Genomic DNA, 22,867 nt, shown 5'->3' with positions numbered 1-22,867 from the left:
AGGTGATGACGTAAACAAGACAAGTCAGCCAATTAAAACGTTCATCCCGAATTCATCAGCCAATGAGAGCTCTTCTTTCTAATACTGATTCTTCTTTTTATTTATTTGCATTTCAATTAATTTAATTTAAACTTTTGGCGTTCTTTGGGTCATTTGTTGAACCAAACATAATGTTTTTTATGACTTTAATTGTTTTTCGAAGTTATAAAAATATATTAAATATTTACGTAAACAAAACTTTAAAAAAACATTCTGACTGAGAAATGTTCTCAAAGAGCATCCATAGAACAGATATCATAATAAAAAGATCTAATTTTTCAATAGTTTTATATTTCTCGTGGACGTCAAAGGGTTAATTAACAAAAAATCAATTAAATTCTATTCTAAACAGTTTTAATACTAGGACAAAGAAGTTTTTTTTTTGGTTTTTAAGATCTAATTTAAAGAAAATTTTCTGTTAAAGTTTAATATCGACTTAAAGTCATAAGAAAGCTGTCAAAAATATTTTTTTTTATCAAAAAAGAAATAATAATAGAATTTCCAATTAATTTAAAAACTAGTCTATTGAATTTTTCTTTAAATCACCGAAAAAATCAAATTTTGAATTTATATTTGGGACACACTGTCGAAGAAAGTTGAGTATGTTTGTGTGTAAAATCCTTTTGCAAAGTCCTTTTTAAAACAAAAAGTCAGATAAATCAATAAACTTACCCTATTACCTACATTTTATAGTTTATTAGACGTCCCCTCAAACAAAAATTAAAAAATAATAAAAAATAAACAAATTTATGAAGAAAACACAAATATTAAATAAAATAAAATAAAAAAAAATAGATGTAAATGCTATTGATAAAAGAAAAATAAAATAAATTATGTAAAACACAATGTTGATACAAAAATCAACTTCTACTAAATGTCTTATTTTGTTTAAAGAGAAATAAAAAAAGAGATCGAAGAATTTTTTTTAACTTTTTAATTCTTGGGTTCTCAAGGAAAAAAATTCTAGGGGGAGTCAATCGAGTGATTTGGAGCGAAAGGAAAATCAAAAATTAGCGGCAGATCATCACAGAAAGGTTTTTATTATTAATCTCATCAATTTTTTTTTCTTTCATTAAACTATGAATTAAGGTCAAATACTTCAAATATCATCATTTTTTTGTATTCTTCATCAAAAACCTCCCTACTTTGCTGCATTATTCACTTCATTGCATTTGTGATTAGTGGTGTGTGTTGGTTTGTCTTGCAATGGGAGAGTTTTCTCTGTCTCTCACCACATATTTTATGAGACAAATACATAACATTAAGTTTAAGCATGATTTTTCACATTTTTTTTTGTTGATTGAAGTTAAGCACTAAAAATTCATTTTCTTTTTTTCCTTTAAAAGTGTAGGTATTCTGAGAACATCACAAAAAATGTCTTCTTAAAATCTCTTCATTCGTCTTTTAAAAGTTGGTGTGTCTGTGAGGCACTACACATTGTTTGTGAATTTTATTTTTATGCATTTTGAGTGATTTTTTTTCTTTCATTTCCTGTTGATTTTTCTTTTTTATTTATTATTTGAAAAAAATGTTCAAAACGCGTGAAGAAACGTGCGATAGAATTTTATTCATTTTATTTATGCTGTTTTTGCCATCAATTTTTCCTTCCTTTGTCCCAAATCTTTTGTATCAATTCTATTAGAAATTTTTATCTATGTTTGTTTTTCATTTTTCAAGAGTACCTAACACCTAAAAATTTATCCTATAATGTAATTTTTTTTTACCCATAATCAAGCTTATTTTCAAAAAGACGTTATCATGTTTTTTTTTTAATCTTTGTGTGAGGAACTTAGAATTTATAAATGTGGTGTGTTGTTTTCCCGTATAATTTGTATTTGAACATTATTTTTTATTCCTTCATTTGGAATTAATTTTTTTTTACTTTATTCATCCTTCAATATATTTTTCTTTTCTGTCTTTAATATTAAAATACTTTTTTTTTCTTTGAGATAGAGATTCTCATTTTAAATTCTATATTTATATTTTCTTTTAATATATATTTTTTAAACAGATTAAATAGTAATTTCTCTCAATTTCTTCACTATTTTTTCTCTTTTATTTTATTTATCTATCAAGAAACAGCTAAAATGTTTTTTCAGCATTCAAGGAGTAAAATTCTTTTTTTTCTTTTGCCATTAAATTCCTTTCATTTCTAACTCTTTTTATCAATTAAAAATTGATAGAATTAAAGATAAAACGAAAAGAAAAACATTGCTCTCTAATTTTTGTTTCAGTTTGGACCATTTTTAGGGTCTTTGTGAAGTAAAAATTAAAAGGGAATTAAAAGTATTTTAAGTGTTCTGTAACTTGAAAAAATTTTGTGAATTTCAATTAAATAAATAATAGAATTTATGAATTCTTTATACACTAAAATTCTTCTGAAAGGAATTATTAAATTTAGTCCATTGAGACACCTAGAATGGTCCATTCTGTAATCAATGAGCGATCTTTGAACTCTTCAATGTTTTTTTTTATTCAGAGTTCTTTTGGGCTTTCAAAGATATTGCTAAATAATTAAATTGAGAAATCTAATAGGAATATTATTGTTTAAATTAACAACCCTACAAGTGAAAAGAAAGGAGTCTATTCATTTTTATTTTCCCACCAATATCTCAGGAAAATCTGTGTACCAATAAATGAAAATTATTTTAAAGGATCTTTAAACATTGAAAAAAAAAATCATTTTTCAGTGGAATCAGCCAAGAATAAAATTGCAGAAAATAACTCTAAAACTGTAAATTATGGGCCATTTTGGTATTCAGCGTAAAAGATAAAAGAATTTTCGTATTCGCCATAAAAAACAAGTCTCCAAACTTTTAAAAAGTCTCCAAAAATTAAAAAATAAAATAGAATTAGTATTCAGATTAATGTTTTTATCGAGTCTTTATCCTGAATATCAATTCTATTTTATTTTTTATTTTTGGAGACTCGGTTTTTTATGGCGAATACCAAAATTTTATCTTTTATGATAAAAGTGAATTTTGGAGGTCCTTTTATGAGCGTTTTAAGCTCTTTTATGCCGTTTGATGATGTAAAAAATTATGTATCTGACAGAAATTGATCTCAAACTAAAATTATGAAGGCAAAATCATGTTTTTGCTGATTATTAACTAAATAATTTATTTATTAAATAATTAATAAAAAAGAACAATTTTGCGCATTTTTCACAATTTTGTGAAATGATTTGTAATGACCATTTGAAAGATTTTACCCTTACTGATAAAATTTAAAAAAAATGATAAAAAATGGGTATTCTGCGTAAAATATCTTTTATCTTATAAAATATTCTTTTGACGACTTAAAAGTTCATAAAATAAAAATAAAAGATTTTTTACGCTAATTATGACCCTTATTTTGACTTTTTTTTCATTAATATCATCAGGATTATTTTCTGATTTTCTCAGCTAATCTGCGAGATAAATGGGAAAATCTGTTTGGTAGATTTTGAAAGTTTTATGACTCTCTACAAAAAATCTATCTGGTTTATGCCTTCCAACGATTTTCTTTGGAACGTTAAAAATGAATAAACTCCTTTGATTGCTTTCTCTCTAAATTAATACATTAAGTTCTCATTAAAAGTTTTTATTTTCCTATTAAAAAACGAGCAAAAATTCTTCACAAACACACAAATATTAAACAACTACTATTCAAAAATTTCTCTCTTGAAAAAAAAAGAAAGAAAGAAAAAACGTCTAAAGAGAACAATTAAGTGGATGCGCAAAAGGAACAAGAATTAATCACAAATTGATTTAAAATCTCATGTCTAACAAATTCACTTTAAAGCTTATTCATTTCATTTATATTTTCATTGAATTACAAGAATGTGATGCTTTGTTGTTTTCTTCTAGAATAATGTTCTTTGTTCATTTAATTTTTATAATTTTTCTTTTTAATATTTATTAGTGACTTTCTGCTCCACATTTCTTTCTTTCGTAAATTAGCACTTGAATTGGACTTTTCTTTATTTTTATTTTCTCATCGTCTCGGCCCTTTTTTCTTTCTGCAATGAAAACTATTTCCTTTCTATGGCTTATATTTGTTTTTTTTGAAAAATATTTTTTATTCTTTTCTAAACTTGAACAAAATTTTACTTCTCTGAAATCTATTGCAATTAACGAAATAAATAAAATATCATCTAAAACACTTTGCTTTTAAAGTCTAATTAACTTTTTTCTTTTTTTTTTAAATACTAGGATGAGTAACAGTTTTGGTTTAAATTTGTTTTTTTTTCACTCTATTCTCCAATTTGTTAATAATTCTTTTTTAATTTATTTTTTTCTCACATTTCTAAATAATTGAATTTCTCTTTTAATTTGTTTCGTCTTACAATTTGAATTAACAATAAAATAATTTTTTTTTAAATAAGAATTTGCAATTGGAACTCAAGTCAACGATCTGGTGGTATACGTATTGAACGCAATACTTTACTGGCCTATAAGAAACACAATTAAATGTTGAAAAGAACGAAAAGGATGTAAAGAAAAAAATCCTTCTACATGGAAACTACATTTAACTTGACTAGAAAAGGGAGATTTTTCTTTTTAGAGAAATTTGAGAATAAAAGAAAAAAGAAAACTTACCTGGTATTGTTCCTTGGTCTCAATCAAACCCATCACAGCGACTATTTGGTATTGTTGAGCCCTCATGGCGGTTGGGCCGCGTCGGATTAATCTCAGGGAATCCTGCGAAGACCCCAAAGCAGCAACTTCACGTGGCCCATGACTCGGATCGAGCACCAAAAGGGTCAACCCTGAGGCTCTCTGTTCGATTCCAATAATTGTTCTTGAGTGTCCTAAATTTGAACGAAAAAACAAATTAAAAAAAAAGAATTTCCCTTTAAAATAAAAGCTCTAACCTTGGTGCTGGAGATAGAGTGGAGGTGTATGAACTCGTGGCTCCTCAAAGTACTTGAGGACCCAGTTGAAGAGCTCCGGATGTCGCCCATCTGACGACGTTGGTCGATGGAAGTCCACAATTAGGCAATTTATACGTAACCACGAGAGCACCGTAAAGACTTCTGTTGCCCCAATCCACTTTCTTGTATTCTGCAATTTACACCCCAACGATTCTGACCCTTGCACATCAAATCCCTGATTCCATGCCGCCTCCACCATCACCTGTAGCCGCGAAATACTCGGCATTGCCGTCCGGGAGGGTCCTTGATTGCCCCAGGCGGAATATAAAGCTTCATTGTACGTTGTATTCTGTGAGAAAATAAAAAATCAAAGTGATTTTTTTCCCAGAATTGATCAAGTCTCAGCGATCTAAAGGGGCTAATAAGTAAGCTAATTTAATACAGAATTCAATCTTCTTCTTCTTCTTTGTTTAATAATCTTTTCCATTGACGTTTCGATTCTGAAAGGATCTTCTTCAGGGCATTAAATGGAATCATTGCAGTAAAATTTTCTTAGCAATTATATTGGGACAGTGGGAATAAATTCGTCAATATTACGCCCCATATGAGGGTCCAAGCCTACAACCCATTTAAAATGTATTTTACTCAATTTAAGAGACACAAAAAGTGGATTAAGAAGAACGTTTTTTGTTCAATTTTGCAACTTTTGACAATTCATTTATGCAAATTCTAACGTTTGATGTTTCTTTGCTAACATTTAATGTTTATTTTAACGTTTGACATTTATGTTCAAATGATTAACGTTTTTTTTTAAAGTGATTGATTTTTGGTTGTAAAATTTAATGTTTTTTCTAACGTGTAATGAACTTTTTCCAAAGTCTGACGTTAATATTTGAAACTTTACCTAAAATTTGACGTTTTATTTAATATTTTGACGTTTTATTTCCAGCGTTTGATGTTCTTCTTATATTTTACATTTTTTTAACGTTTGATCATTTTTCTAAAGTTTCACATTAATTTTCTCTCAATTAAAGTTTATATTCTAACGTTTGATGTTTTTTTTCTAACCTTTGCCTGACGTTTTTTTCTGATGTCCTGATTTTTTATTTAATATTTGACGTTTTATTTTCAGCGTTTGATTTTCTTTTTATATCCTCTCACATTTTTTAACGTTTGATATTTTTTCTAACGTATGACATTAATTTTTTATTGATTGAAGTTTCTGTTCTAACGTTTAATATTTTATTAAACATTTGACGTATATTCTTTCTAACGTCTGATGATTTTATACTCGTATTTGACATTTATTTTATAGAACTTGACGTTTTTTTTCTTACGTAATTTTTTTCGATCTTCTCCATCTAACGTTTGACATTTTTCTTCTGTCGTTCCTCTTTTTTTTAATCTTCAAAATTTTCTTCTTTGTTCATGATTTTTTTAGCTAAAATATAATTTACTTTAACCATTTAAAAATAAACCTAAATTGTCTGAAATTTAAGTTTATTTAGACAAACTCTAAATACCTCCTAGCTACGCTTAAACACTAAATAAAATAAAATAAAAATAAATTTTTACCTGAAGGAGCGATGAGAGGAGCATCTGGAGATTCCTATAACCACACCCCCATCCTTTATCGCCATAACTCGAGGCATAGTGATCCACGGCTGAACACACGAGGGATTTAATGACACCCGGTGATGAGGATGACAATGACAGCACTCTGGCAGCCACGGATTTCGTACACGAAGTCCCATCGTCAATCCCATGCGATTCCGCCGCTCTCAGCCCCACCTGCCGCTCATAGTAGTCCGCCACACTCATCTCTCCCGCATAGACGGCCCTCTGCATTGCTGCTGCGGATTGCTCGCGGAAATTTCCCTGATCATCCATCCCGTACTGCGCCCGCAGCATCTCAAATTCACGCTGTTCCCGCAACTTCTGCGCCTGCTTCTCGAGATCTGACTCGGAAGACGGTGCCAGGGGTGTCTTGACGAAGTGACTGTCAATGTGCACCTCCATCTCTTGAGTCTTCATATGCTCCAAGTTTATATTGCAAATTGGGCAGAGTTTCTCACTGTGACCATTTGTAATGCCCTCCGTGGTGGACGTGGTGCTCGGATCGATTTTTCCCGGCGAGAGGATGTCACGATGCTCGATGTTGACATGAAGCTCCAGATCGGAGACACTTTGGAAGGATCTCGCGCAAATTGGGCACTGCATCTGTGTGCTCGTTTCCGTGGTGGTGGATCCACCGCCCCCACTGGCAGCAGAGGCATTAACCGATGGGCTAAGGGGGTCAAAGTGCGAGCGATTTATGTGCTCCTCGAGGACTGTGGAATTATCCGATGTGTACGGGCACAGGGGGCACTGCAGGGGGCTGCTAACCTTTGTCGTTGCCGGCGTGTGAGTTTTCAACTTCAAGCCCAACTGGGAGCGCAGTGGGGACCCCTGACCGCCACCATTTGTTGCCGTGAGCCCATTTATGGCTTCCTTCGTCACAGCCGCCGCACATGCCCCATCTTCACTATCACAGTTCTTACTACGCACCCCCTTGGACGTCCCACCGCTGTGATTATTCACATTGCGATTGTTATTCGTGCCATTTGTGTGCGCCACGTGATTCTGATGAGCCCCCAAGCGGGCTCCATTGCTCCCGGACGTCGTGTGATTACCAACAACCCCGTTTGACCAACGATTGGAACCTGCTGCTGCTGCTGTTGTGGATGCCCCACCGCATATGCCATTTGTGGGCAGATCAGCTGTTATTGATGGTGATAAACCACGACATTCGGACATTGAATCCGAATCACCGTCAACACTGAAAAAGGAACTTTAGGAGCAATTCCACGTCACTCTCCACGATATAAGGGACGTTCTTTTTTTTGTTTTTCTTTCTCCTTCTTCTTCGAGGAGAGTTTAGAGGGGGAGTTATCTTCCCCAATGGGAGATATAAAAATTTAAGAGGGTATTCCACTTCATTCACACCCCCCCCCCTCCTCCCCACGTTCATCCCACACGCACTACTTGGGGTGGTTTGACCTCAATTTCGTCTTTTTCACTTCTTTATAATTAGTTGGTATTCCACTTCGTGGCCAACACCAAGTATTGTAATCGTCGGAAAAACCGACCACCTCAGATCGGGCTCAAACTTGGTATGAGCACGTTTTAGACAACCCACATTCCAAAAATGGTGGTGGAAAAATTTTGATCCGGCCGGTCGCCCAAACTTTGTCTTATAGCTCAAGAACGGTGAAAGATAGAGACTTCCGGTTTGAAGTTTTCTATAGAAATGTGGGTGTAAATTTTCATTTTTTTGCATTTTCAAAATCCAAGATGGCCGCAGTCCGCCATTTTGAACTACCGTCAACCATTTCCCTTATAGCTAGAAGTCTGAAATATTAGTATGTTATAGGGCTCAGTGAGACATTTTCATCGATAATTCATACTTGAAAATCGGTCAAGCGCTTTAGCAAATATGGCGACGTAAAGAAAAAAGTATTTTTTCCATATAACTCAAAAACGGCAAGACCGATTTTAATCATCTTGGTATCAAATGAAAGGTTTCAAGAAGCCCTATAACTGTCTAGAACATTCCAAGTTCCAAAAATTTCCGCAAGAGGCACTAAAAACAAAAACAAAAATTCCCTAATTTTAAGGGGCAATATCTCCGAATCTTCATTAGGCAAATCTTTTAAATTTTGATATGTTGTAGCAGGACTAACAATCTTCACGGAAAGATAAAAGTTGTACGGTACAGAAATTGACAAATATCCGAGCTAGAAATTCTTATATGTCTCTACCACGTATAATTTATACTAGAGCTAGTTAAAGTTCCATTTTCGGCCAGAAAAGAATTTCAACTGCCTCACAATTTTTTTCAGAACATGCACAATACACACATAAACATGGTCATTTTCATAAACCACTGGAAAAACTATGAGATTTTCCGACAAATCATGAGATGTTAATGTAAATGGGTCCACAGGAAAATTGCATTTCTTCAGTGAAAGTCAACAACACCATCCCATAACCTAATTTTTGAATGTTTTGATTTTTCTCTAAAATTTCTGAGCTAGAAATTTCAAATGTACGAGAGAGACATAATCCATTTCTACCCTGAACATTATTATATTCTAACGCCAAATAGCTGGGAGAAATATTTTTTGTGTCTATCTTGTCCGAAAATGAAGAATATCTATGTCGCCGTTTAGAAGATATGGCCATTTGAAAAATTATTGAATTTGAAAAGTTCTAAGAACCATATCTCCTGAACGGCTTGACCGATTTTGCTCATCTTAGTATCAAATTAAAGGTTTTACAAAATTCTTTAACTTTCTAGAACATCAGAAACCTCTAAAACCTTTCCTTTGGAACATAAAAATCAAAAAACTGTTTTCGTAAAACAAAAATCCGCCATTTTGAAATTTATGTCAATTTATAGCCTGTTTTAATACTTTTCCAAAACTAGTCAAGAAATTTCTGTAGGTCTTATAGAACCAGAGATATGAAAATTTTTATCCATAAAATTACTGAATTTTACAAAAAAAAATCAAATTTGCCTACTGATTCTGCTCACAAATCGCATTACAACGCATAAACAAACTTCTACACGTTGTGGAACACCAACTCTTATAACTGGACGCGTTATGATTGACTTTTCTTTTACGAGATTTTTGGAAAATTCTGTGAGGGGAGGAATTTTAAACAAAAACAAATGAGAAGAAGGGGAAGCAAAATGTCCTTACCTGGGACTTTGGTCATCAATGAAGCTCATGAGTTCATTTTCCGGCGTCAGGTAGTCCAGATGCGCTTGATTGACGTGCAAAAGAAGCTCCGCAGCTGCAACACCACTCAACCCACAGAAGGGACACTGAGCACTTCCCTCCACGTGACATGTCCTCGTGTGTTCTCTCATCACATCATCCGACAACCCGGACATGCCACAAATTTCGCAGGAATGCTCCTGCATGGCATACACAGCACGAGCACCCTCCTTATCGGCCATTATCCCACCAAATGGGCGCAATCCTGCTGCAGCAATTCAAACTTCCGGAAAGTCCTTGATCTGGATGTGACCCACAAAAAAAAAAAGAAAATGGGGAAAGTCAAGCAAAACACGCACGAATACGCTGAGAAAAAACATTTTTACTCACGACTTGCGCCCAAATGTGCCTCATTCCACAACCTTTTGCCATCTCCTCATTAATTATTTTCTCCGTAAAATGCACATCCTCGCTCACCGTGGTGGGAGGAATCGTACAGGACACTCTATTATGCAGGGATTTTGCAGATTCAATCACTTTTCCTTGTTAATCGATTTTTTTCTCCCTTCCGCGGGGGTACAATGTTGCTCGCGCACCAAACAACACACTTTAGCTGCACTCGTGCACTACATCACGACACACGGAGCCCGTGGACAGAGTGACTCACGCGACTCCCGTTGATGGAGAACGTGGAGGGATTTTTTTTTGGTATTTTTTGCCTTTTTTTTCTTCAGCACCAGCCAAAAATATTCGAGGAACGCACGCACAACCAAGGGGATGGTTTAACCTCATTTTCAGTGAAGAAAAGTCACTTTTTGTTGAACAAAATGTATGAGGAATTCTCGAATCTCGCTCAATCTCGACCGATTCCCGAGAAACACTTTAACTTTTTTTATATTAATAATGTTATTTCGATGATGAGAAGGGATCAACCGAGAGCTAATTAAATGTACTTTCGATTGCAAGTGGAATTGTGCAAACTGATCACTTATTTTGATCGGAAGAACCTGCTGCCTCACTAAAAGTACTGATTTCTCGGGGTTGGGCATCCCCCTGCGCACAACAAAAACATGACAGTAGTGTCAAAACAGCTGACATTGACACCCACGAAGTTGCGCAATCGGCGTCACTTCGGGTACTTTCGGGAGCATGCGCAGCTGATCACTCGCGAGTACTCGAGTTTGTCGTCTCACCGCGATTTTCATGAGTTTTTTCCCCCAGTTTTCCATCGTGTTTTCTCTGTGAATTATTGTGTGATTTTTCTCGTGTGTACTGTTATTGAATCCCCAGAATCATGGTCTTCCTTAGGAGCATAACTGCCCTTGCCAATAGGACTTTCATCCGAGGTAAATTCGCAGAAGAAAATAATCCCAAAATCATTGAAGAGCTTGAATAGCTTGAAGAATATTAATTTTCCTTTCAATTTCCATGAATTTTCTCGGGTTTCCTGCTCCGCAAAAGGCTTCTCATCGAAGATGAATAAAGGTATGTTGGGAAGGAAGGATGAATTTGCAGGGAGGATGGGCAGGACTGCATATTACGTATTCAGGGCCGCGTATTTTTGCTAAACGTGTAACGCACTGATAAGAATGATAAGAGCATGAAGGGGGGATTGCTTGTTGTTCAATATTAATCTCCTCGCGCACTGTTGGGGAATTTATGCTGTTGCTATTCAAGAGATAACTCTGATTGCTTGTAATTCAAATCAATTCGCTAAAGGAGATATTAAAGAAGAATTTCTTTTATCTAATTCCACGATAAGACGTCAAGAATAAAAGTTTTCTTGACAAAAAAAACATTTTTTTTTAACTTTCAGTGGCATTCAGTTGGGAAGATCCATTGAATATTGAATCCCAACTAACGGAAGATGAAATAGCCGTGAGGGATTCCTTCAGAAGTTACTGCCAGGAGAGTCTAATGCCGAGGATTATTGAGGCAAATCGCAATGAAGTGTTTCACAGGGAAATTATGCAGGAAATCGGGAAGCTCGGTGCTCTCGGATGTACAATTCAGGGCTATGGATGTGCGGGGGTGTCAAATGTAGCTTATGGTCTTCTTGCGCAGGAAATTGAGCGTGTGGATTCGGCCTACAGGTCGGCACTGAGTGTGCAGAGTTCCCTCGTAATGGGGGCCATCTATGACTATGGGACTGATGAGCAGCGCGATAAGTACCTCCCACGGCTGGCACGTGGAGACATTATTGGCTGCTTTGGCCTCACAGAGCCAAATCATGGAAGTGATCCAGGTGGTTTGGAGACACGTGCCAAGTACGACAGCTCCTCCAAAACTTACATCCTGTCCGGGAGTAAGACGTGGATAACAAATAGCCCAATTGCGGATATTTGTATTGTTTGGGCAAAGTGTGATGATGGGAAAATTCGTGGATTCATCGTTGATCGATCTGAGAGCTCCAAAGGACTCGATACGCCAAAAATTGAAGGGAAATTCTCCCTTCGTGCCTCAACAACGGGTATGATTCTCATGGATGACGTTCGCGTGCCCGAAGGAAATCTCCTTCCCAGTGTTGAGGGGCTAAAGGGGCCCTTTGGATGCCTCAATAATGCTCGTTATGGCATTGCATGGGGTGCCCTTGGGGCAGCCGAGGCATGCTTCCACATTGCCCGTCAGTACACGCTGGATCGCAAACAATTCGGTCGCCCATTGGCTGCTAATCAGATTATCCAACTCAAATTGGCCAATATGATGACGGACATCACACTGGGGCTCCATGCATGCCTCCAGGTGGGACGCCTCAAAGATCAGAAGAAGCACACTCCGGAAATGATCTCCCTCATCAAGAGGAACAACGCAGGGAAAGCCCTTGAAATTGCCCGAATTGCCAGAGATATGTTGGGTGGGAATGGGATTGCGGATGAATACCACGTCATCAGGCATGCAATGAACTTGGAGGCAGTTAACACCTACGAAGGAACACATGATATTCATGCCCTTATCCTCGGGAGGACAATAACTGGAATTCCTGCTTTTTCCTAAAAAATCAAATAAGATTTTCTTTGCAAATTGAGAGGAAGATCGTAAAGAGAGAAAAACCCTTATTCCTGGAAAATTCACATCCTCATCATCCCGACGCAGGAGTGTTGGTTTATATACTCCCAGTTGTTCAGTAAAAAAGAAGATTAAATATTAGTTAAACTGTAGAGATTTTTACAGGAAGAGATTCATTTAATACAAATTCTATTTTTCTTATAAAGTATTTTTAATTTTTTTCTGAAGGTGAAATCCAGGAAATTGATTCCTTTATGGCTTCACGGAAGATTTAGTTTCTTCCAGGTTACTGCTTTACACGTTATTTTACGGAATTTTGTATTTTTCCATTGAGAAACTCAAAAGTTGATTAATGAAAATTCTAAAATATATTTCTTTCAGTGAATTTTTAGCATTTCCTGGATGAAAAAAAACTCCTAAATGAGCTGAAAGATTGATAAAATAATTTAGAATCTTTGGGTGAAATTCACTAGTCAGGCAGTCTTAGGATTTCTTTAAGAAATACTCTTAGAAAACTTAAGAAATTTTAACTTAAGAAAATGAAAGTAATTTTATGTCCCTTTAAGAAAACTTAAGAAATCTTAAGAAGTATTTCAGTTTGCTTAAGATTTCTTAAGTCTTCTTTAAAAAAAACTGAAATTTTCGAAAGTTTTTTAAAACAATTCATATAGGGTTTCTTAATTCAGACTAAATCGGGCTAAATTAATCTTTTTCGAAGATTTTTCCTGATTGTATTTGGGAATCGAAAATGTACATTTAATCCTATTTTACCTGACTCAAGAAATTTTAAGATGTCTTAAGAAAACTTGAGTAAGCAAAAGTTAAGAGTTCTTAAGATTTTTTAAAAAAGTTTTTAAAGATTTTTTTTAAATTTTCCTAATTTTCTTATTAGGTTTTTTAAGAAAAATTTAAGTTTTCTTCAATATTCTTAAAAGAAACTTGAAATTTCTTAAGTCAGGCTAAATGCATATTTTTTGAAAGATTTTTACAAATTTTGAAGCCCAAAGTCGATCAGGAAAAATCTTAGAAAATATTCTTTTAGCCCGATTCAGCTTGACCTTATAAAATCTCAACCTTCGCTTAAAAAAAACTTAAGAGATCCTTAAGAAAATTATAAAAGTTTAAATAAATCTTTAATTTCGCTTAAGAAAAATTGAGAAGTTCTTAAGGAAATTAAAAAAAAATCTTAAGAAAAGTTAAGAAATCTTAAGGCTGTCTGACCAGTGAATTTCACCCTTTGGGAATCTCTTCTTGCTTTTTTTTTCATCATTATTCTCTCTTTATACTTCATATTATTTATCTTTAAGCTAAACCCTAAGCGTTCTTAGAATAAAGCAATTCCAATATCCTGCCCATAGCGTCCATAAATCTCTGTGAGAATCAAAGAAAATTCCCTCCGGAAATGATCATTTTGACCCAGATACAAATTGGCGCGAAAATTTGCTAACCCGAATACCCCACGAATTGAACCGAACCTCTAAATGCAAAAGCCGAAGACGAAGGCTACGTTCACGGCAAAACAATTGAAAGGTTTCTCCTGTGAATTTCCATCTCGAGGTGTGAACGAAAAATAAAAATATGGAAAATTCAACAAAATTCGAGGGTCGACAGGCAAAAATAGCGGCTCTGCGTGAAGCTAGACGGAAGAAAATCCTTGAAAATGGTGAAGATCGCATTGGAAAAATCACCGGAAGACCACCACAGGGTAACAAAAAAGAACACCAACAAAAAAATCATTTCATGACTTTAATGACACTTTTCTCATTCCCAACAGCAGAAAACAAGGCAGAAAGACTTCCTGTGGATGAAATATACCCCGATCCTGAGCTTGAGCCCATCCCACAGTTCATCCCGAGGGAATTTTCGAGGGAATTTTCCGGAAATTACGGGGCGAATGCACAAACCGATGATATTCTCCATTTGCTCAATTCAATGCGGAGTCAGGGGGAGAATGGAATGCCCCCGGGGAGGCCATGGGCTGGCCCAGAGAAGCCCCCACCTCCGGGGTTGTTTTCACGCATCCTCCGCACGAAGGTACACATCGCCTTAATTGCCATTGGGGTGTACATCCTCTTTGCCACGGGGAATGAAAACATCTTGGGCGGGAATGTCTTTGTGAGCCTCCTCCTGTGGGAAATGGCTGAAATTCTCATTCTCAAAACATACCAAAGTCGCAGCACCTTTGCCCTGATACTCTTCGTCATTGGGCGCATCCCGGAGCAATACACAGCGTCTGCGGTGAAGATCTTCGAAACAATTCACAAAGTCCTTCAGGATGTGGCTGTTTTTACATTCTTCTTCGTCCTGTCCCACCTGGGGTGGCACAAATTCATCCTTGGCACGGATCTCAATGCCCTGGGGCAGGAAAACTTTGAGCGAATATGACCTTAAAGCCCATTTCCTTTCTAAATTAAGGATGTTTTAATGCGAATAAACTGTCTGACTTACAAAAAAAAATTAAAGAAAAAAATCCTGAGCAGGATGCACGACTTATCCGGATGCAATAAGAATAAAAAAAAACTGTACAGAGGCACTCAATGATGGTTTTCATTTCCGGATACTTTATGGTTTTCCTCCGCTGCTGCTGAATTTAAAAATGGATTTCAGGGATTTGATGAATTTCCCCTTTTCTGCTACCTGAACGTTTTCCTCCTGTGGCTTCCTTTGTGGTTCCTTCTCAGTGATTGTGGTGGTTTCTATGTCCTGACTACGAATTTTATGATCACCCGTGCCCCCAAACAAATCTCTCTTGTCCTCTGTACTCAATCCTGATGGCTCAATTGATGGTTTTTGTGATGATTGATTTGATTGAGGACACCAAAATTCCTATGGCTTAGCGGAGCGCTTTGATGGCTTCGGCGGGCGATCCTCAATCAGGGCTTCCTGCCGCACAACATCCAGATGCCCCTGCTTCACCATCTGCTTCTCCCATTTGCCCAATTCCTCTTGATACTTCTCCCTATTGGCCGTGCTTACCTGCACGTAGGTATCCTTTGTCTTCTGCGGCAGATTCGTCCACTTGGCAGCTGCTTCATTGAGCCATTCCCGCGTTGCAGCACCCTTCTGTGGGTTCTTCTTGCGTTCATCATTGAGGAAGATAAGGAAGGCCGACTGGGGACGTTTGGGCTTCCCCAATTGCCGCAGCTTCTTCCTGAATTCTCGCTTTTCCTTCGCTTCCGCAATACTTTCCTTCATAATCTGAATATTCTCCTTCTGCTCATCCGTCAGCTTACTCTTGTACTGTGTCATCTTTTGCAGGTACACTGCTTGATCCTTCTTGAACTCTTCCTGGTACTTCTGCCTCCGGACATCATCCACAGTTGCCCATTGTTTGGCAACATTCTTCAGGACATCCGTCATTGAGATTTGATTATTTTCCGCCAAAATCTTCGGGCGAATTTCCTTCATGAAGCGAAAGTACGGCGTGAGGGGTTTCTTGGGCTTCGGTGGGAGACCCAAACGCTCCTCGGCACTCTTTGAGGAAACATTTTGAGCATTTTGAACCAATGGAAGGGTGCTGCGGCGGAATAAAGAAACAACACATAACCTCAAATAATACCAAAGGGGCTCAAAAATAGACTAATAAAGACTTTTCTCACGTTTTGGCAGAGAGAAGCCCTCGTAGGGGTGAGATCACACTGCCCACTCTATGCAGGAACATCTGTAGGGGATTATTTAGCAAAAAATAAAGCAAAATACGTGAGATTTTTTCCTTGAAAGACGCGAACTTTTCACCACCCTGAAGTTTTTGGACACCTGTATGTTTTTGGACAAAATCGTCGACTAAATGAGCCGATGTCGCATGTGTCAAAAATTTTCAAAATTTTATTTTTTTCATATTTTTCATAAAAATAATTAAATAATAATGTAAATAAACAAGAAAATGTCCAAAAAAGCTGAAGTTTTTGGACACTTCACAAAATATTCAAAAATATTTTTCTCTTTTCCTCATAATCAAGCAAATGTCCAAAAAAGCTGAAGTTTTTGGACACCTCAAGAAATATTTTTTTAAATACCTCTAGACCAGATTGTAAATTTTCGCTCTAGGCTAGGGATAGGTACCTAGATAAATTGTCCAAAAAACAAAAATATTCCAAAATCTATATAAAAAATCCGTAAAAAGGACATTTTAACATCAATTGGATTGAATTAGTCCTGTTACAGATTAAAGTCCTTTAAAAGGACTTTCATTTGGTGGTAGAATTTTTTCTCTAACTTGGGTCTAGCTATCTTATTTAGAGCTCTACAAATATTTTTTAATTAAATTTTTCCACTTTTGTACAGAAAGTCCTTAAAAAGGACATCTTAACATCAATTGGATTGAATGAGTCCTGTTACAGATTAAAGTCCTTTAAAAGAACTTTCATTTGGTGGTAGAATTTTTTCTCTAACTTGGGTCTAGCTATCTTATTTAGAGCTCTACAAATATTTTTTAATTAAATTTTTCCACTTTTGTACAGAAAGTCCTTGAAAAGGACATTTTAACATCAATTGGATTGAATGAGTCCTGTTACAGATTAAAGTCCTTTAAAAGGACTTTCATTTGGTGGTAGATTTTTTTCTCTTACTTGGGTCTAGCTATCTTATTTAGAGCTGTCTAAATAATTTTTAATTAAATTTTTCCACTTTTGTACAGAAAGTCCTTAAAAAGGACATTTTAACATCAATTGGATTGAATGAGTCCTGTTACAGATTAAAGTCCTTTAAAAGGACTTTCATTTGGTGGTAGATTTTTTTCTCTTACTTGGGTCTAGCTATCTTATTCAGAGCTGTCTAAATAATTTTTAATTAAATTTTTCCACTTTTGTACAGAAAGTCCTTAAAAAGGACATCTTAACATCAATTGGATTGAATGAGTCCTGTTACAGATTAAAGTCCTTTAAAAGAACTTTCATTTGGTGGTAGAATTTTTTCTCTAACTTGGGTCTAGCTATCTTATTTAGAGCTCTACAAATATTTTTTAATTAAATTTTTCCACTTTTGTACAGAAAGTCCTTAAAAAGGACATCTTAACATCAATTGGATTGAATGAGTCCTGTTACAGATTAAAGTCCTTTAAAAGGACTTTCATTTGGTGGTAGAATTTTTTCTCTAACTTGGGTCTAGCTATCTTATTTAGAGCTCTACAAATATTTTTTAATTAAATTTTTCCACTTTTGTACAGAAAGTCCTTAAAAAGGACATCTTAACATCAATTGGATTGAATGAGTCCTGTTACAGATTAAAGTCCTTTAAAAGGACTTTCATTTGGTGGTAGATTTTTTTCTCTTACTTGGGTCTAGCTATCTTATTTAGAGCTGTCTAAATAATTTTTAATTAAATTTTTCCACTTTTGTACAGAAAGTCCTTAAAAAGGACATTTTAACATCAATTGGATTGAATGAGTCCTGTTACAGATTAAAGTACTTTAAAAGAACTTTCATTTGGTGGTAGAATTTTTTCTCTAACTTGGGTCTAGCTATTTAATTTGATGACTTTAATTATTTTTTTGAGGATTTATTTTAAAAATGCTGAAGTTTTTGGACACTAGACAAAATATGATAAAGTTGATAATGATAAAGTTCCGACGACTTTAGTACAAGAGTATCTTTGGCTTAGAGGTTAACGCGTGGTATTCTTGTTACCAATATCGTTAGTTCAAATCTCTCCGCCGTGAACATTTATTTTATATATTTACGAGGTAAATTGGAGCGAAGCGCGGGGATTTGTTGCGCTTTGCGCAAATTTTAGAGAATAAAAAATTATTATGGTTTATAAGTAGATTTGGGACACTTATCAAACCCAAAAGAAAAATTCGCAAAGAGAAGAAATCATTTTCATACAACGTTTCGGGCGCGAAATTCAAAAATTCGCAAAAAAATGCATGACTTTTATATGAGGGCTACCTGAAGGGGGACTTTGGGGGGAAAATGTATACGGCCACTCGAAACCGCCTGGTATAAGGAGCGTCTGTACCAAATTTCATCGCGATCGATCAAACGGTGTAGATTTGTATAGCCGAACACGACTGATTACCAACAAACAGACCTTAATTTTTTTTCTTTTTCCATTAATTTTCATTACTTTAATTATTTTAATTAAAAATATAAAAGTTTTTTTTTTTCGTCTGAAAAATATTGAACACTCCCTATAATGAAATTAGAGACCCAGAATTTGAAGTGTTTTTCTACCCTTTAAATTTCCAGGAAGTTTTTCAATGAGTTAAAATGGTGTCATTTCACTATTGGAGGGGAATTCTTAGAACATTCTGGGAACATCAAATATAAGGAATGCTCTATATCTTTTTTTTCTAACGCAAAAATGTACTTTGAAAAACTATTTGAAGGCGAGTTTTCCTCGCAGATTTTTCCTGCAAGTGCTATATCAAAGTCAATCATAACGCGTCCAGTTATAAGAGTTGGTGTCCCACGACGTGGAAAAGTTTGTAATGTAAGTTTGTGACGGATCGGGATGAATTTTTTTTTAAAGTTACAGGACATGATTAGCTACCATTTGAATCACGAGTGTAATGGAAAAAGAAAAAAAAAAGATAAAAATAAATATATATATAAAATAAATGTTCACGGCTGAGAGATTTGAACTAACGATGTTTGTAACAAGAATACCACGCGTTACCCTCTAAGCCAAAGATACTCTTGTACTAAAGTCGTCGGAACTTTATCATTATCAACTTTATCATATTTTGTCTAGTGTCCAAAAACTTCAGCATTTTTAAAATAAATCCTCAAAAAAATAATTAAAGTCATCAAATTAAATAGCTAGACCCAAGTTAGAGAAAAAATTCTACCACCAAATGAAAGTTCTTTTAAAGTACTTTAATATGTAGTAGGACTCATTCAATCCAATTGATGTTAAAATGTCCTTTTTAAGGACTTTCTGTACAAAAGTGGAAAAATTTAATCAAAAATTATTTAGATAGCTCTAAATAAGATAGCTAGACCCAAGTTAGAGTAAAAATTCTACCACCAAATGAAAGTCCTTTTAAAGGACATTAATCTGTAATAACACTCATTTAATCCAATTGATGTTAAAATGTCCTTTTTAAGGACTTTCTGTACAAAAGTGAAAAAATTTAATGAAAAATTATTTAGAGAGCTCTAAATAAGATAGCTAGACCCAAGTTAGAGAAAAAATTCTACCACCAAATGAAAGTTCTTTTAAAGGACTTTAATCTGTAGTAGGACTCATTCAATCCAATTGATGTTAAAATGTCCTTTTTAAGGACTTTCTGTACAAAAGTGGGAAAATTTATTTAAAAAATATTTGTAGAGCTCTAAATAAGATAGCTAGACCCAAGTTAGAGAAAAAAAATCTACAACCAAATGAAAGTCCTTTTAAAGGACTTTAATCTGTAATAACACTCATTCAATCCAATTGATGTTAAAATGTCCTTTTTAAGGACTTTCTGTACAAAAGTGGAAAAATTTAATCAAAAATTATTTAGATAGCTCTAAATAAGATAGCTAGACCCAAGTTAGGGAAAAAATTCTACCACCAAATGAAAGTTCTTTTAAAGGACATTAATCTGTAATAACACTCATTCAATCCAATTGATGTTAAAATGTCCTTTTTAAGGACTTTCTATACAAAAGTGGGAAAATTTATTTAAAAAATATTTGTAGAGCTCTAAATAAGATAGCTAGACCCAAGTTAGAGAAAAAAATCTACCACCAAATGAAAGTCCTTTTAAAGGACATTAATCTGTAATACCACTCATTCAATCCAATTGATGTTAAAATGTCCTTTTTAAGGACTTTCTGTACAAAAGTGAAAAAATTTAATGAAAAATTATTTAGAGAGCTCTAAATAAGATAGCTAGACCCAAGTTAGAGAAAAAATTCTACCACCAAATGAAAGTCCTTTTAAAGGACATTAATCTGTAATAACACTCATTTAATCCAATTGATGTTAAAATGTCCTTTTTAAGGACTTTCTGTACAAAAGTGAAAAAATTTAATGAAAAATTATTTAGAGAGCTCTAAATAAGATAGCTTGACCCAAGTTAGAGAAAAAATACTACCACCAAATGAAAGTCCTTTTAAAGGACATTAATCTGTAATACCACTCATTCAATCCAATTGATGTTAAAATGTCCTTTTTAAGGACTTTCTGTACAAAAGTGAAAAAATTTAATGAAAAATTATTTAGAGAGTTCTAAATAAGATAGCTAGACCCAAGTTAGAGAAAAAATTCTACCACCAAATGAAAGTCCTTTTAAAGGACATTAATCTGTAATAACACTCATTCAATCCAATTGATGTTAAAATGTCCTTTTTAAGGACTTTCTGTACAAAAGTGGAAAAATTTAATCAAAAATTATTTAGATAGCTCTAAATAAGATAGCTAGACCCAAGTTAGAGTAAAAATTCTACCACCAAATGAAAGTCCTTTTAAAGGACATTAATCTGTAATAACACTCATTCAATCCAATTGATGTTAAAATGTCCTTTTTAAGGACTTTCTGTACAAAAGTGAAAAAATTTAATGAAAAATTATTTAGAGAGTTCTAAATAAGATAGCTAGACCCAAGTTAGAGAAAAAATTCTACCACCAAATGAAAGTCCTTTTAAAGGACATTAATCTGTAATAACACTCATTTAATCCAATTGATGTTAAAATGTCCTTTTTAAGGACTTTCTGTACAAAAGTGGAAAAATTTAATCAAAAATTATTTAGATAGCTCTAAATAAGATAGCTAGACCCAAGTTAGAGAAAAAAATCTACCACCAAATGAAAGTCCTTTTAAAGGACTTTAATCTGTAACAGGACTAATTCAATCCAATTGATGTTAAGATGTCCTTTTTAAGGACTTTCTGTACAAAAGTGAAAAAATTTAATGAAAAATTATTTAGAGAGCTCTAAATAAGATAGCTAGACCCAAGTTAGAGAAAAAATTCTACCACCAAATGAAAGTCCTTTTAAAGGACTTTAATCTGTAGTAGGACTCATTCAATCCAATTGATGTTAAAATGTCCTTTTTAAGGACTTTGTGTAAAAAAGTGGAAAAATTTAATTAAAAATTATTTAGAGAGCTCTAAATAAGATAGCTAGACCCAAGTTAGAGAAAAAATTCTACCACCAAATGAAAGTCCTTTTAAAGGACATTAATCTGTAATACCACTCATTCAATCCAATTGATGTTAAAATGTCCTTTTTAAGGACTTTCTGTACAAAAGTGAAAAAATTTAATCAAAAATTATTTAGATAGCTCTAAATAAGATAGCTAGACCCAAGTTAGAGAAAAAAATCTACCACTAAATGAAAGTCCTTTTAAAGGACATTAATCTGTAATACCACTCATTCAATCCAATTGATGTTAAAATGTCCTTTTTAAGGACTTTCTGTACAAAAGTGAAAAAATTTAATGAAAAATTATTTAGAGAGCTCTAAATAAGATAGCTAGACCCAAGTTAGAGAAAAAATTCTACCACCAAATGAAAGTCCTTTTAAAGGACTTTAATCTGTAGTAGGACTCATTCAATCCAATTGATGTTAAAATGTCCTTTTTAAGGACTTTCTGTACAAAAGTGGAAAAATTTAATCAAAAATTATTTAGATAGCTCTAAATAAGATAGCTAGACCCAAGTTAGAGAAAAAAATCTACCACCAAATGAAAGTCCTTTTAAAGGACTTTAATCTGTAACAGGACTCATTCAATCCAATTGATGTTAAAATGTCCTTTTTAAGGACTTTCTGTACAAAAGTGGAAAAATTTAATTAAAAATTATTTAGACAGCTCTAAATAAGATAGCTAGACCCAAGTTAGAGAAAAAAATCTACCACCAAATGAAAGTCCTTTTAAAGGACTTTAATCTGTAGTAGGACTCATTCAATCCAATTGATGTTAAAATGTCCTTTTTAAGGACTTTCTGTACAAAAGTGGAAAAATTTAATTAAAAAATATTTGTAGAGCTCTAAATAAGATAGCTAGACCCAAGTTAGAGAAAAAATTCTACCACCAAATGAAAGTTCTTTTAAAGGACTTTAATCTGTAACAGGACTCATTCAATCCAATTGATGTTAAAATGTCCTTTTTAAGGACTTTCTGTACAAAAGTGGAAAAATTTAATCAAAAATTATTTAGATAGCTCTAAATAAGATAGCTAGACCCAAGTTAGAGAAAAAAATCTACCACCAAATGAAAGTCCTTTTAAAGGACTTTAATCTGTAGTAGGACTCATTCAATCCAATTGATGTTAAAATG

The 22,867-nt window shown here is 34.2% G+C and overlaps 4 protein-coding genes across 6 annotated transcripts; 2 read left to right on the top strand and 2 right to left on the bottom strand.

Annotated features, from left to right (window-relative positions):
- Positions 1–1,060: 1,060 nt before the first annotated feature.
- On the bottom strand, positions 1,061–10,668 carry LOC129788632 (zinc finger-containing ubiquitin peptidase 1-like). Of its 2 annotated transcripts, none has more exons than XM_055824857.1 (6): positions 10,048–10,668; positions 9,640–9,959; positions 6,470–7,712; positions 4,895–5,243; positions 4,620–4,831; positions 1,061–4,471 (listed from the first exon to the last, which is right to left on the bottom strand). In XM_055824857.1, exons 2-6 carry the CDS (start codon positions 9,897–9,899, stop codon positions 4,427–4,429), a joined length of 2,109 nt encoding a protein of 702 aa, XP_055680832.1. In that variant the 5' UTR covers positions 9,900–9,959; positions 10,048–10,668; the 3' UTR covers positions 1,061–4,426. The 2 variants fall into 2 exon arrangements, with proteins under 2 accessions (XP_055680832.1, XP_055680831.1); XM_055824856.1 differs by having other exon boundaries at positions 6,470–7,724; positions 10,048–10,666.
- Positions 10,669–10,790: 122 nt separating this feature from the next.
- On the top strand, positions 10,791–12,868 carry LOC129788642 (glutaryl-CoA dehydrogenase, mitochondrial). Its single transcript, XM_055824865.1, has 3 exons — positions 10,791–11,003; positions 11,119–11,142; positions 11,474–12,868. Exons 1-3 carry the CDS (start codon positions 10,952–10,954, stop codon positions 12,649–12,651), a joined length of 1,254 nt encoding a protein of 417 aa, XP_055680840.1. The 5' UTR covers positions 10,791–10,951; the 3' UTR covers positions 12,652–12,868.
- Positions 12,869–13,909: 1,041 nt separating this feature from the next.
- Positions 13,910–15,196, top strand: LOC129788648 (uncharacterized). 2 transcript variants are annotated; one of them, XM_055824877.1, is made up of 2 exons: positions 13,910–14,368; positions 14,441–15,196. In XM_055824877.1, the coding sequence occupies exons 1-2, from the start codon at positions 14,242–14,244 to the stop codon at positions 15,046–15,048; spliced, it is 735 nt and encodes a 244-aa protein (XP_055680852.1). In that variant the 5' UTR covers positions 13,910–14,241; the 3' UTR covers positions 15,049–15,196. The 2 variants fall into 2 exon arrangements, with proteins under 2 accessions (XP_055680852.1, XP_055680851.1); XM_055824876.1 differs by having other exon boundaries at positions 13,913–14,368; positions 14,438–15,196.
- Positions 15,061–16,415, bottom strand: LOC129788647 (transcription factor A, mitochondrial). Its single transcript, XM_055824875.1, has 2 exons — positions 16,263–16,415; positions 15,061–16,180 (listed from the first exon to the last, which is right to left on the bottom strand). Exons 1-2 carry the CDS (start codon positions 16,322–16,324, stop codon positions 15,490–15,492), a joined length of 753 nt encoding a protein of 250 aa, XP_055680850.1. The 5' UTR covers positions 16,325–16,415; the 3' UTR covers positions 15,061–15,489.
- Between the last annotated feature and the right edge of the window lie 6,452 nt (positions 16,416–22,867).

The sequence above is a fragment of the Lutzomyia longipalpis genome, chromosome 2 (genome assembly GCF_024334085.1).
Source record: "Lutzomyia longipalpis isolate SR_M1_2022 chromosome 2, ASM2433408v1".
Taxonomy (NCBI): Eukaryota; Metazoa; Arthropoda; class Insecta; order Diptera; family Psychodidae; genus Lutzomyia; species Lutzomyia longipalpis.
Note: the sequence above shows the minus strand (reverse complement) of the source record. Positions and strands in the feature narration are given on the sequence as shown.

Bases quoted from the DNA above. Each gene is read 5' to 3' on its own strand.
- LOC129788632 (XM_055824856.1), bottom strand. From the start codon at position 9,899: ATGGCCGATAAGGAGGGTGCTCGTGCTGTGTATGCCATGCAGGAGCAT. The intron at 7,725-9,639 runs GTAAGGACATTT...TTGCTCCTAAAG, and splicing joins ATTGATGACCAAAGTCCCAG to TTCCTTTTTCAGTGTTGACG. The intron at 4,832-4,894 runs GTTAGAGCTTTT...GTTCAAATTTAG, and splicing joins ACTCTATCTCCAGCACCAAG to GACACTCAAGAACAATTATT.
- LOC129788642 (XM_055824865.1), top strand. From the start codon at position 10,952: ATGGTCTTCCTTAGGAGCATAACTGCCCTTGCCAATAGGACTTTCATC. The intron at 11,004-11,118 runs GTAAATTCGCAG...GCTCCGCAAAAG, and splicing joins CAATAGGACTTTCATCCGAG to GCTTCTCATCGAAGATGAAT. The intron at 11,143-11,473 runs GTATGTTGGGAA...TTTAACTTTCAG, and splicing joins CTCATCGAAGATGAATAAAG to TGGCATTCAGTTGGGAAGAT.
- LOC129788648 (XM_055824876.1), top strand. From the start codon at position 14,242: ATGGAAAATTCAACAAAATTCGAGGGTCGACAGGCAAAAATAGCGGCT. The intron at 14,369-14,437 runs GTAACAAAAAAG...CATTCCCAACAG, and splicing joins CACCGGAAGACCACCACAGG to CAGAAAACAAGGCAGAAAGA.
- LOC129788647 (XM_055824875.1), bottom strand. From the start codon at position 16,324: ATGTTCCTGCATAGAGTGGGCAGTGTGATCTCACCCCTACGAGGGCTT. The intron at 16,181-16,262 runs GTGAGAAAAGTC...ATTCCGCCGCAG, and splicing joins GGGCTTCTCTCTGCCAAAAC to CACCCTTCCATTGGTTCAAA.